This window comes from Chrysochloris asiatica, unplaced genomic scaffold (assembly GCF_000296735.1).
Source record: "Chrysochloris asiatica unplaced genomic scaffold, ChrAsi1.0 scaffold00011, whole genome shotgun sequence".
Classification (NCBI taxonomy): Eukaryota; Metazoa; Chordata; class Mammalia; order Afrosoricida; family Chrysochloridae; genus Chrysochloris; species Chrysochloris asiatica.
Window position 1 is genome coordinate 15,807,397 of NW_006408529.1, and position 12,664 is coordinate 15,820,060.

The window sequence follows — 12,664 nt, forward strand, 5'->3', positions numbered from 1 at the left end:
GGAGGGGGAAAAAGCAAGTTAATCACAGCACAATCCTTTTTGGTAAGAGAACCGTATTACAAACAAAGAGTGGTGCAGTGAAGATAAAATGGACAGGTATTCAGGCGTCACAGTTGAGCAAGGTTTATTCAGGTTATTATTTCCTTCTTGAAATGCTTGTCTTCACTGTAGAGTCTAAGGCAGATTTTTCAATAACCCCTGGGAAGAAGGGATGAGGGAGGGAACCAGGCCTAGAGAACAGGGTCCGAGAGCATCTGCTTTGTGTGAGCACGAATCCATTCGCTCTGGGAGCGTCCATCCATCTGAGACTCAACATCTGCACAGTTCTGAGTTGGCTCTGTCCTTCTGTATCCTGTGAACTTTATGCTCCAACAGGAACAAGAAGGGGCTGTTAAGAGACTAACACGATCTCACAACCCTTAATCAGAAGGGATGTGCGAGTGTGTGTGTGTGAGATGGGGAAAGGGAAGCGAGCCGGAATTTAAAACAAAAACCAAAACGACAAAACTCTGGTCCACTTTGACATTCTCCAGCCTGGACAATTGTTCTTGTTTAAAGCACGGTTTCCCTCCAGTGCACTGTACTCTTTAGAACAGCAGACAACTGCAGAAATCTCAGAAATAGCAAAGTCCTAACCCCTTGGTTAGAAAAACAGAGAGACAGAAGTTTTAACACCCACCTTTTAAATCGAGGAAGTCTCAAATAACTTAGTACATTTATAGTTTACCCTTTACATTTTTAAGGCTCATTTTGGAAATGGTTTATCACTATAAACGTAGTCTGCAACACGAGGCGAGGGTAAGGCAGTGTTCCATTTCCTCTAATAGTTCTATAGCAAGAACCCCGAGTGGACAAGTCAAACATTGTTTCCTTCCCTATGCTTGCTGAAATCAAAATTACCAACCAAAGGCCATCAGTAGAAGAAAAGATTGTGGAGGTGTGCGGTTTTGTTTTACTTTTATTTTTTCCAAGCACTCTTCATCGCATTAGACCTTGATGGTAGAATAGAGTTCCTCTATCTGAGACCTGAAATAACTCCGTAACTCTGCTCTTTTAGCCTTCATTGTTGGAGTCAAGAGGCCATTGTCGACAGAAAATAATTCAAGGTGTAGGGCAATGCCTTTGATCTGCAAAAACACAAGGTTATTAAAGGAGGAATGACGCCACCTGAGTCTAGCAAGCACATGTTGTGGTTGTGTGCGATAAGTTGATTCCAACTCAAGGCAACCCTATAGGATGGAGTAGAACTGCCCCAGGGCATTTCCTAGGAGGCGAGCCTTACAGGAGCAGATGACCAGGTCTTCTCTCCTGTGGAGCTGCTGGTGGGTCTGAACCTGGAAATCTGCTTCTGGCAGATCTTTCGGTTTGCAGCTCAGCACGTTACCACTGCACCAATACGACAGGTTAGAAAGCACATAAGACACCGAAAGCTATAAAGACCCTTATGGGTGGGCCAATCCACCTCTCACCCCAGACCATGCTGCACATGAACACTCTCCACAAAGGCAGGTAATCCATTCCTAGGACAGAACTCAGGATTTTATCTTGACCTCCCCAAAAAGAGAATTTATACCCTGATTAGAAGTCCTCTCCCCTGCTGAACAGCCCACCATTGAGTCCTCATCATGCATTCCTTTAGGTTATCTCATCCTTTAGTACAATTTATTAAAAAAATCTTCAAGTCAAACATTTGCTTATAGGAATCCATGCACTTTGATGAAAGACTTACCTGTTCAAATGGTTTCAGACCAGAATCCTTCCCAAGTCCCACCATGTCTTCTAGAATAGCTTTTTTGATATCCTAGTAAGGTAGCAAAACAAAAGATGTCCTTTGTTGGTGGGACCTGGACATTCACAGGTACATTTAATACCAAGTTGAGATCAAGAAGACAGACTGCACACTTCAGAACTGTACCTTATTTCTGCACAGTTCTTCAAAGGATCCTTCAAATCCTCTCTTTCGGGCCCAGGGACATAACGACTCAGCATCTGGTACCACAATGGCTACGAGAAACGACTTTAAAACAGACAAGGAAGTTAGTACATAGCTTTGGGTTCTTCATTATCTTGGCATCATGAGTCCTTGGAGGAACCTAGTGGAAGTATGGCCCTCTTTTCAGAACATATCCTCCTCCCTGGGAGCTCACCAAACCCAGCTTAAAAGGTTCTGGCACTAATGTAGGGATGGCATCAGTATCCCTACAGCAAATGCTTTAAAAGAACCACTGGGGGAAAAAAAAAAAGAACCACTGGACACCAAAAGCTAACAAAAAGCCTGATTTTTACTTATATGTATACTTAAACAAAAAATCAGGCCAACTAAGCAAATAAAGTGATAGACATCTAAGCAAATATTTGAAAGAAAGATAAGGGAAGTACATAGAGATTAACTGAAACAAACAACCCAAAACTCTAATGCCTTATCCTTTATAATACAATAAACAATAAAACTGAGTGAAAATAAAAAACATGGCAAGATTCTAGTCAAAGAAAAAAAGGTACACTCTAAGAAAAGAAACTAGGTGCATTCTTGTCTAAGACAATAAAATATAATTTTCCATAAGATATGGAAAAAGATTTACTTTCAGGGACCCAACCTACCTTTTCTTCCTTGTAACTATCTGCCCAACATTTTGATAAACAGGCATTTTTACTGTAATATCTAGTTTTGACTTTGAGAATATTTTGGCTTGCAACTACACTTTGGTAATAAATAATTTAGGAAACAAATAATAAATAAGCAGGATTTAATATGTTTAAAAAGTCTAAATTTTTATAATCCCAATATCAATATTTTCTTCATAATTAAAAACATACATTACTCTCCTCCTCCCTGACACCCTACTTCCCTTGGTACACTAGGACACAATAGGTTTAAAAAAAAAAAAAAAGAGAGAAAGAAAGAAAGAAATTAAAGAGAAAAATGTTTTCTTAGTAAACAATATCAAGCAACGAAAACTGATAATGCATCAGTGATGATTTCACTCATGTCTAGCATGTCGGACATGAGTGAAATCATACTAGTCTCCAGCTTCAATCATATTAAAAGCCCCAGGAGTCCATGGCTTCAGCAAGGCCTCTGCTACCTCAGATAGCACTTACCTGCAAGCTTTCTCCATGGACAAACACCTGGGCAACAGGTTCACTTCGCACATAGATATTTTCAATTTTTTCGGGGGCTATGTATTCTCCTTGAGCCAGTTTAAATATATGCTTTTTCCTGTCGATAATCTTCAAGGTGCCATTCTGTTCATGAGAAGGGAAAGGGCTGTGAGGGGTATAGCCTAGGCTGCTAGCCAGCATCAATCACGTGCAGGACAAGGTTTTTACATGCTCTATCATGTATGTGGCTCTGCAGGGTCAGCATTGGACTCCTAACCACAGGGTTGGCAGTTCAAACACACCATCTGCTCCTTGGAAACCCTATACAGGGTCGCTATAAGCCAGAAATGACGTGATGGCACTTAACAACAACAACAATAATCATGTGTCAGGTGTTAACCCATTGGATAGAAAGGATAACTAAGGTTCAGAGAGACTGAGTAACTTGCCCAGGGCCATTCAGTCAAGCACAGGGAGAGACAGGGAACCAGAGTCCAGGCTCACTTCACTTCACCAGTTGGCACCAGTGACTTGTCTGCTGCCTTAATTTTAGCGCGCCCTTTCATTTAGTTTCATACTGAGTTAGGATGCATATATATGAGCCAAGTTCCTTCAGAGCAGGGCATGCATAGTGCTACTCATTCCTTCTGTTTGCTGCATAGCATAAACACTCAATAAAATGTAACAATACACAAGCAGGATTTCGATTTCCTCAATCTTCGTTTCCAGGGTGTGGGGGAGGAGGGTGCTCCTGGCTCTTTGGGCAGGATGAGTTATAGCACAAAGGGCCACCCCACATAACTGCTGGACTTTTAGCATTCTTGAACCAGTAGTATCTACCATCACCCCTGCCAGGATGGGAATCAGCCTCAACCCATATTTTCACCCGTCCCCACCCTGGGGCCATTATCATGCCTCCAGATGTCATCTGCCAGGAAGATTCTAGAGCACTCACATCCCACATCACTTCTCTATTTTAAAAAGGAGCAAACTGAGGTCCAAAGAGGTCATGAGATATGTTCATCAGAGCAAAAATTAAAATTCATATGTAATCCCTCTTAAACCTGAAAAGAGAGTCTTAATTTTTTTTTCCTACATGGCTTGGTTATTCTGTAATATGAGTTCATTTTAGGAGCACTTTTCTTATCAATAAAAATTCAAGAGTATCAACCACCTTATAGGTATAATAATTGGATCATACACATAAAAAAATGAGCCATTTTAGTGCTTGCAATTAAACATAATGGTTTAGAAATAGGAGTGTTTGTTCAAAGAGAACAAGGGCTACTGTGTGGTTTAAAATCAGGAAAGGTGAGTGTCAGGGTCATATTATTTTGCCATACATATTCAATCTGTATGCTGAGCAAATAATCTGAGAAACTGAACATGGATAATCTGAGAAGAGCGTAGCATCAGGATACAATGAAGACTCATTAACAACTTGCGATATGCAGGTGATACAATCTTACTTTCTGGAAAATGAAAAATTAAAGTAGACTACAGCCTTCAGCATGGATTGCATCTCAATATAAAGAAGAAAAAGAAAAAAATCCTCACAACTGGGGCAATAAGCAGCATCATGATAAATGGAGAAAAGACTGAAATTGTCAAGAACTTCATTTTATTTGAATCCACAATCAATGCCCATGGAAGCAGAAGTCAAGAAGTCAAATGATGTATTTCTTTGGGTAAATATGCTGCCAAAGAACACTTCAAAGTATTAAGAAGCAAAAATATCACTTTGAGGACTAAGGTACACCTGACCCAAGCCATAGTTTTTTCAGTTGCCTCATATATGCAATGCAAAAGCTGGATAATAAATAAGACCGGAGGAAGAATTGATATCTTTGAGTTATGTAGCTGGTGAAGAATATTAAACGTATCATAGAATGCCAGTAGTATGAGCAAATCTGTCTTGGAAGAAGTATACCCAGAAGCAGGAGGGTGAGACTAAGTCTCTCATACTTTGGCTATGTTATCAGGAGGGACCAGTCCCTGGAAAAGGACATCAGGCTTGGTAAAGGATCAGTGAAAAAGAGGAAGACTCTCAATGAGATGGATTGGCACAGGGACTGCAACGATGGATGTAAACATGGCAATGACTGTACAGCTGATGCAAGACTGGTCAGTGCTTCGATCATGTGTGATCGAACTCAACAGCGCCTAACAACAAGAGTTTAGAAATTGCTGTGCTTGTTACCATAGCTAAAAGAATTGGTCAAACATATGAACACGACAAATAAGACTTCTTCCATGAGCTTCTTACTCCTAAACTCTCTTTTGGAATTTCTCTAGAGTAAATGGTTCTGAAAGTAAATTCCTAAGAGTTGGTTTAATCTATGAAACACTCTTATTTTTAATGAGATGACAAACATGAGAATCACACTTATTCACAAATTCTTGCTATTCATACACCCAAGGAAAGCTATCACTAATTTCCAACGGCCTTGTTTAACCAATGCATCCACATTTAAGTCAGCATCTATATTGTAACAAGCTGTAATTTCTTTTGATTTCCATCAGAAAGCAGCAACAAGAATTCCAAAAAGAATGTATCAAAACAAAACATATTTGCTACAGATAAAAGTAGCAGTAGTCTAAGAGAGCAAGTCTGTTCACCACAGGAGAAGAAACAGCATACTCCTCACCGAGGACATGGAGAAAGAGAAAAGTCAGGTGACACATGGCAGCTGTACAGCAACCAGAGCACTTTCTTCCTTTCAGTGGGAACAAAACTATTCATGAACAGGGGAGGTGGCAACTCACTGGTAACCATTTTCCAATGTCCCCTGTGTGCAACCAGCCATCTTTATCCAGAGCTTCGGCTGTTTTTGCTGGGTCCTTCAAGTAGCCCTGAAATACATTTGGCCCTTTCACACACACCTAAAGAGAAAAGAGAAAATCTATCAATAGAATTTACTGGGGTTTTCTGAAAGAAAAAATATGGGTGTGTGTGTTTGTGCACTATCAGACCCCACTGGGACCTCCCCCCTCCTGCCCATTTCTCAAGCACTCCAACTGCAGTCAACTTGTATGGCTAATGTTTGCCCAAGTCCTGGCTCAGCGTTGTTAGAAAGCCCCAAAGGGGTTGAAATTATTTATAAGTAATTATGATTACCATTAGTAGCCAGAAGCTCACTAATAGGCATCCTGGACAAATAGCAGACAGAGATGTACCCTGAGGACTGTGACCACTGGAGCCTCAGTGTACTCTTGGACCCATGTCCCTATCATGCCTGGCAAAAGGCAGGCGTCACTGTTCTTGAGGGTTAAACTTAAAAGTACCTTCTTCACAAAGAAGCCTGCTCAACTCCAGATCACCTATAACATCAACTTCAGTAACTTTATATGACCCTGTGTTGGGAAACGGCCCTACATTCCTACTGGCTGGTTATTACAGGAAAGGGCATGAAGGATGAATGACTGACAGGATTCCACTCACCTCACCCTCGCCCTTGGCAGCCATGTAATTCATTTCTTCCACGTCAGCAAGTTTTACATAATTGCAAGGCATTGGGGAACCAACATGGCCTATGTAGTAAATAAAAGAATGATCACTCATAATATCCTTCAGTCAGACTTCATATTATTTTTTATAACAAACAAGCTTTCTTGCAATAAGAGAAAGCTGGTATTAACTTCTGGTTTCTCAAATTACAGTCATTCTTCTCCTGGTAAATGGATTTAGAGAGCTTATTCCTAGAACAAGTAGCATAGTAGTTACGAATCAGGCTGCTATCCTCAGGGTCAGCAGTTTGAAACTACCAGCTGTTCTGCAGCAGAAAGATGAGGCTTTCTGCTCCCGTAAAGATTTACAGCCTTGGAAACCCTGTACAGGGTGGCTATGAGTAGGAACTGACTCCATGGCACATAACCACCACCACCACCATTCCTAGAACAGAGACTAAAATATTCAAAAGTCTCTTCAGGACATTTCCTAAATTTGATGCTCTGAGCTATTTTTCAAAGTATAAATAATTTGGATGTTGACTTTGAGGGTGTCTGTAAATATCTGGGAGCAAGCCTTCTAAAAACTTTTTTTTTTTTTAATGTTTTATTGTTAATTATGTGATAGTTTACATGGGAGAACATTAGTTTTACATTCATCCTATCATATATCGTTTCATTGCCATGGTTACAATCCCATCCATGCATCATCAACCAACCAAAGGGTATACACTACAAGGCTGTCCCCAGTCATCAGCACATAGCCCCTCTCCCTCTCTGTGTCTAAAGTCCCTGATTCATTATGTTTTAAAAAGGAAGTTAATTGTGGAATTGTCTTTGTTGTTGTTAGGTGCCATCGAGTTGGTACCGACTCATAGTGACCCTATGCACAACAGAATGAAACACTGCCCGATCCTAGGCCAACCTCACAATTGTTGCCATGCTTGAGTCCATTGATGCTGCCACTTTGCCAATCCATCTCACTGGGGGGGGGGGGCTTCTAAAAACTTTTACCTGGCTGCAGTGGTCTGAGGGCCCCTGCCTGCTATTTGTTACTCCTTGTTAACTACTCCTCCCTCCCTCCCTCACACAGACTTCTTACTGTCTCTATTCTCCACAAGAAGAGAGAACATAGGTCTCTTTGGCAAACCTTGATTATTCTTGACTCAACACAAATTAAGTCCTTCACTGATGGATCAGTATGGGTAGACATGTTTTATATTTAAGCTTTTTAAGATAGGAGAGTGCTTACTAACTTAGCTCTTTCGTCAAAGGGTGTTATCTTTTCCAAAAACACTATAAGCAGGAATAAGATGCATTTTAAGACAAGGTGGTTGGACTGTTAACCAAAAGGTTGGCAGTTCAAAACCACCAAAAATTTGCAGCAATCTGCTTTCATAAACATTTATAGTCTTGGGAGAACCTTGCGTGACAGTTCTACTTTATCCTATAGGGTCGCCATGAGTCAGCATAGGAGCTTTACCATGAGTCCTTCCAATGCTTTAGTAATTTTAACTTTTTGAGACTACTATTTTAAATTCTCTAGTTGTTCAGGAACTTGGGGTTAAAGATGAAATAAACACCATGAAGAAGATTCACAGAATGTTCAAGAGAACCAAAAATCTACCTATCTTCCTAGACAGTGGTGATATTTACAATATGCCATACAAATCAGGGAAGTTCATCCATCCCAGTGTAAAGTGCATTCTCAAGTGTGGCACAGAGGTTTGGCAATCACACCCGGGCTGGAATCCTGGTTTCAACGCATAATGCTGTGTAAATTCTCATACATTATTCTCATGCTATTTAAACAACAATCTAGTGTTACCTCCCATTTCAGCAGGATGCCCTGGGGATTAAACTCACAGAGCCCACATCTTAACCACCGAACAGAGAACCTTATCTATGACAGTTGCTCAATGAATTATTTTTGGGTTTGCCTTCCCAATTTTTCCTTTTGGGGAAAACAACCAATGTGATTTAGATCTGTAATCCCAACTTGGCACAAGCTATTAGTACAACTGTAAATTTATTAAGTATCTGGGTCTTGAACATACATAATTTAATGATTACAAATAATTTAATACAAGTAATTAGACCAATTACATCTATTTATCTAATCAACTCTTGGAAAGATCTGTTGGGCTAGCTTTTCCAAATCTGATATAAAAGGCAAATCTCTACTACCTGCTTAAGACCACATGGTGCCATAAGAGCTGTTTCAAACAGCTTCCTGCTTTCCGAACTTGTCTGCCTCAAAGTCTTGTAATTTGAAGGTATCTACTTAGAATCCCTGTACCCTAATCCCCTACGCCCTCCCCTGATAACTGCACAGAGCTCAGACTTTCCACAGCACAACTGCTGAGAATTGTGCAATTATAGACGAAGTAGCACTTATTTCAGCAGATTAATAAATCCATTGGTGATAAATCCAATGTCCATAATTCTAACGCCACAATCCCAATAACCCAGTTCCCCAAAGGGATCTTCTGCCAATCGTACCTGCAGTCCAGTCTCCAGGCATAGTCAGGCAGCAGCCAGCAGTACACTCTGTCTGTCCATAGCCTTCATAAAACTGGGCCACCAACAGATGAGACATAATTAAAGGGGGGACAGTCACATCTTTGCTGCAAGTGCAAAAGTAATTAAGTTCCTGGTGTTGTACTGTAGGATAAGCACTGGGCTGCTAACCACAAAGTTGGCGGTTCAAGCCCACCAGCCACTCCTTGGAAACCCTATACAGGGTCATTATGGGTTGGAACCAACTCGATGGACCTTAACAACAACAACGACTCCTAACTAATGGCTGACTGGGGAGAAAGTGCTTTGAATTTTCTATTAATAAGTTCATTCACTACTAAGTCACTCTTTCCTATGGCACCCAAAGATCTTCACTCCCATGCCATACACCAGCCATGGTCCACATTCATTTTCTACTTAGCTTCCCGTGGACAGCAAATGAGAACACCTGTGTTACAGGTCACTCTGTGAACTGCCCACCCCGGAAGGCACTTGCTTTGTCAGATTCTGGTTCTATCTGTCAACAAGTCTCTGCTGTCTTCTGGCCCCCGGAACAGATGCTTTTGGCATGGTTTCCAGGCGGGTTTTTCACTTGTGATCCATTCCTATACTCCTGTGCCTGATTCTAAATGTTACCTCTGTACCTTACTTGGGAGAAAATTATACAAAACGTGGGCCTAAATACAGATGCTTTTGTGTTCTTGTTAAGTGCCGTCAAGTCGGTTACGACCCATAGCGACCCTATATAAGGTTTCTGAGGAGCAGCTGGTGAGCTTAAACCACCGATCTTGCAGTTCAAATGGCTTTGCAGTCTTGACGCATTAACCTACAGTGCTACACCAGGACTCCATACAGATGCTTTTAGCCTAGGGTAAAACTTATATCCTTATTTCTCCAAGCAATCTTAGAAATCACATGAACTTCCAAAGAAAAACGAGGCACATACAAAGAGAATAAAAATACCCAACTTTTCATAAAGGAGACTTAGCATTATGAAGTCTGACAGGAAGTCCCACCTCACCTGACAGCCGAGTGCTGCTCTTAGAAACGTCAGCACTGTGGCAGACACTGGCGCAGCTCCTGTGATCATCAACCTGACTTTTCCTCCCAGGCTCGACTTACAAGGGAGGGAGAGAAGAGATAAAACGTGTGTTAGTGTCTAGAAGTCGGTGGCCTCCTCAGTGGAAGGAGGGTGCTCTAATCCCTTCCAGCATTCCCTGACAGCTGCACAGAACTCACTTTCCATAGTGCACTGATACTGAATTGGAGTTTGTTTCTACCCATAATTGCTCCATTCATCCTCAAAGGGTGAGGAAATAAACCACCTCTATAAGCAGGCTTCAAAAAGTTTGTGGAAAAATTCTGTTATCTTTAATTCCATTTCCCGCAAACTTTTTGAAGCCCCCTTGTAGAATAAGACTGTGGTGGATTTGTGGCAACCACCACGATTTTGCCTTTTTTTTTTTTGGTGGTGGGGAACATGATGTCTAAAAAATTACCCCAAGAGCAACAACTTCTGACATACTTATTCTAGAATAGCTGAACAAATGAGAGAAATCCTAACAGTATAATATGCTAGATAGCTACAATACTGTTTGGGTTTATCTTAGCCATAGAGATAAATGTGGCTTTGTACTTCAGTTTTAGAAATGTGCCAGAATTAATAAAAAAAAGTTCATTCTCTCATCTCTACTACTTCTAAAATACATACATATTTACATATATACATATGTCATTATAGAAAATTTTAAACCTTAATCAGTTTAGCTAAATAATAGTAGTTGTGAGTTCATTTGCTACCTGTATTTTGTGGAAGATGAGTTTATCCCATAGGCTGTTGTTTCTAATGATGCCACTGCGAAGCTCTGCTTCTTTCCTCTTGTAAGCAAAGTCCAACATCCACCGTTTCAGTGTGGAATTCGCTTGTCCAAAAATCTAATGAGTCAAAAATTGGAATAGTTCTCAGAGAAGACAGAGCTTTGCCTCAAAAGAAGGGTATTCACACTGCCTCATGCAAATTCATTTTGGGGACTGTTCATGCCACCTTGCATCTGCCACTTTGTAGTCTTGTGGTGGCTTATGTGTTGCTGTGATGAAGGAAGCTATGCCACCGTATTTTAAATACCAGCAGGGTCATCCATAGTGGACAGGTTTTAGCGGAGCTTTCACACCAATACAAACTAGGAAGAAGGAGAGGTGGACAATTTCCAAATAGTTAGCCCAGAAAATCTTATGAATAGCAGTGGGACATTGTAGGATATAGTGCCAGAAAATGAACCCCTCAGGTTGGAAGGTACTCAAAATACAAGTAGGGGAGAGCTGCCTCCTCAAAGTAGAGCTGACCTTAATGACATGGATGGGATGCAACTTGATTTGATCATGAAGCACAACTCAAAATAAGGAGAAACAGTTGCAAATAAACATTAATAAGTGGAATGTAAGAAGCATGAATCTAGGAAGATTGGAAGTTGTCAAAAATGAAATGTAACACATAAACATCGATATCCTAGGCATTAGTAAGGTGAAATGGACTGGTGTTGACCATTATGAAACTGACAATCATATGGTTTACTATGCTAGGAACAAGTTCAAAACAAATGATTTGCATTCATTGTCAAAAAACATTTCAAGATCTATCTTGAAATACAATGCTGTCTGTAATAGGATAATACCATATGCCTACAAAGAAGACCAGTTAGTACCAATATTATTCACATTTATGCACCAACCACTAAAGCCAGTGATGATGAAACTGAAGAACTTTATCAACTTTTTCAATCTGAAATCGATCAACATGTAATCAAGATGCATTGCTAAATACTGGTGATTAGAATGCAAAAGTTGGAAACAAAGAGGAAGGAAACAAAGTAGTTGGAAAATATGACTTTGGTGATAGAAATATTGCTGGAGATGGCATGATGGAATTTTGTTTGATTAATTCATGCATACATTTTTTTCAACAACATAAGCAGTGGCTATACACACCTGGACCTCACCAGATAGAATACACAGGAATCGAATTAACTACATCAGTGGGAAGAGAAGATGTAGAACTTCAATATCAGCAGCCAAAATCAGACCAGAGACAGACTGTGGAACAGATCATCAAATACTCATATGCAAGTTCAGGCTGAAACTGAATAAAATTCAGTCCATAAGAACGAAAATATGACCTTGCGTATATCCCACATAAATTTAGAGACCATCTCAAGAAAAGATTTGCTACACTAGATATTAATGATCGAAGACCAGAATAGCTGTGGGATGACATCAAGAACAGCAAATATGAAGAACACAAAGAGTCATTAAAAAGATAGGGAAAGAGGAGAACAAACAAGATGGCGGAGAGTGTACAAGTGCAATGAGGACCTCCATCAGCAACAACACAGAATACCAGAGCAAGCAGGCTCAGGGAATGGTCCCAGAACTCTGAACCACACATAAAGGAATATTTAGAAAGCTGGAAGTCTTACAGCCAGTGGAATTTGTAGCAGAATCAAGAAATCCAGTGCTTTCTAATCCACAATGCTCAGCTGCTCCTTGAGCAGCCATCTTGGGCGAGACTGAGTGGGGGAAGGATCAGAGCAGCCACAGA

The 12,664-nt window shown here is 40.5% G+C and overlaps 1 protein-coding gene across 3 annotated transcripts in view; it reads right to left on the minus strand.

The window, feature by feature from the left end:
- Positions 1 to 520: 520 nt before the first annotated feature.
- Positions 521 to 12,664, minus strand: part of ACSL1 (acyl-CoA synthetase long-chain family member 1) — an 89,401-nt gene continuing 77,257 nt past the window's right edge. Inside the window, exons 13-21 of one of the 3 annotated variants that reach the window (XM_006834431.1) lie at positions 10,870 to 11,004; positions 10,091 to 10,186; positions 9,052 to 9,124; positions 6,545 to 6,633; positions 5,869 to 5,985; positions 3,103 to 3,246; positions 1,916 to 2,017; positions 1,730 to 1,801; positions 521 to 1,127 (exon numbers count right to left, since the gene is read on the minus strand). In XM_006834431.1, coding sequence (XP_006834494.1) covers positions 987 to 1,127; positions 1,730 to 1,801; positions 1,916 to 2,017; positions 3,103 to 3,246; positions 5,869 to 5,985; positions 6,545 to 6,633; positions 9,052 to 9,124; positions 10,091 to 10,186; positions 10,870 to 11,004 — 969 coding nt within the window. In that variant the 3' untranslated portion in view covers positions 521 to 986. The remainder of the gene's footprint in view (positions 1,128 to 1,729; positions 1,802 to 1,915; positions 2,018 to 3,102; positions 3,247 to 5,868; positions 5,986 to 6,544; positions 6,634 to 9,051; positions 9,125 to 10,090; positions 10,187 to 10,869; positions 11,005 to 12,664) is intronic. The other 2 variants (XM_006834433.1, XM_006834432.1) reach the window with 2 other exon arrangements.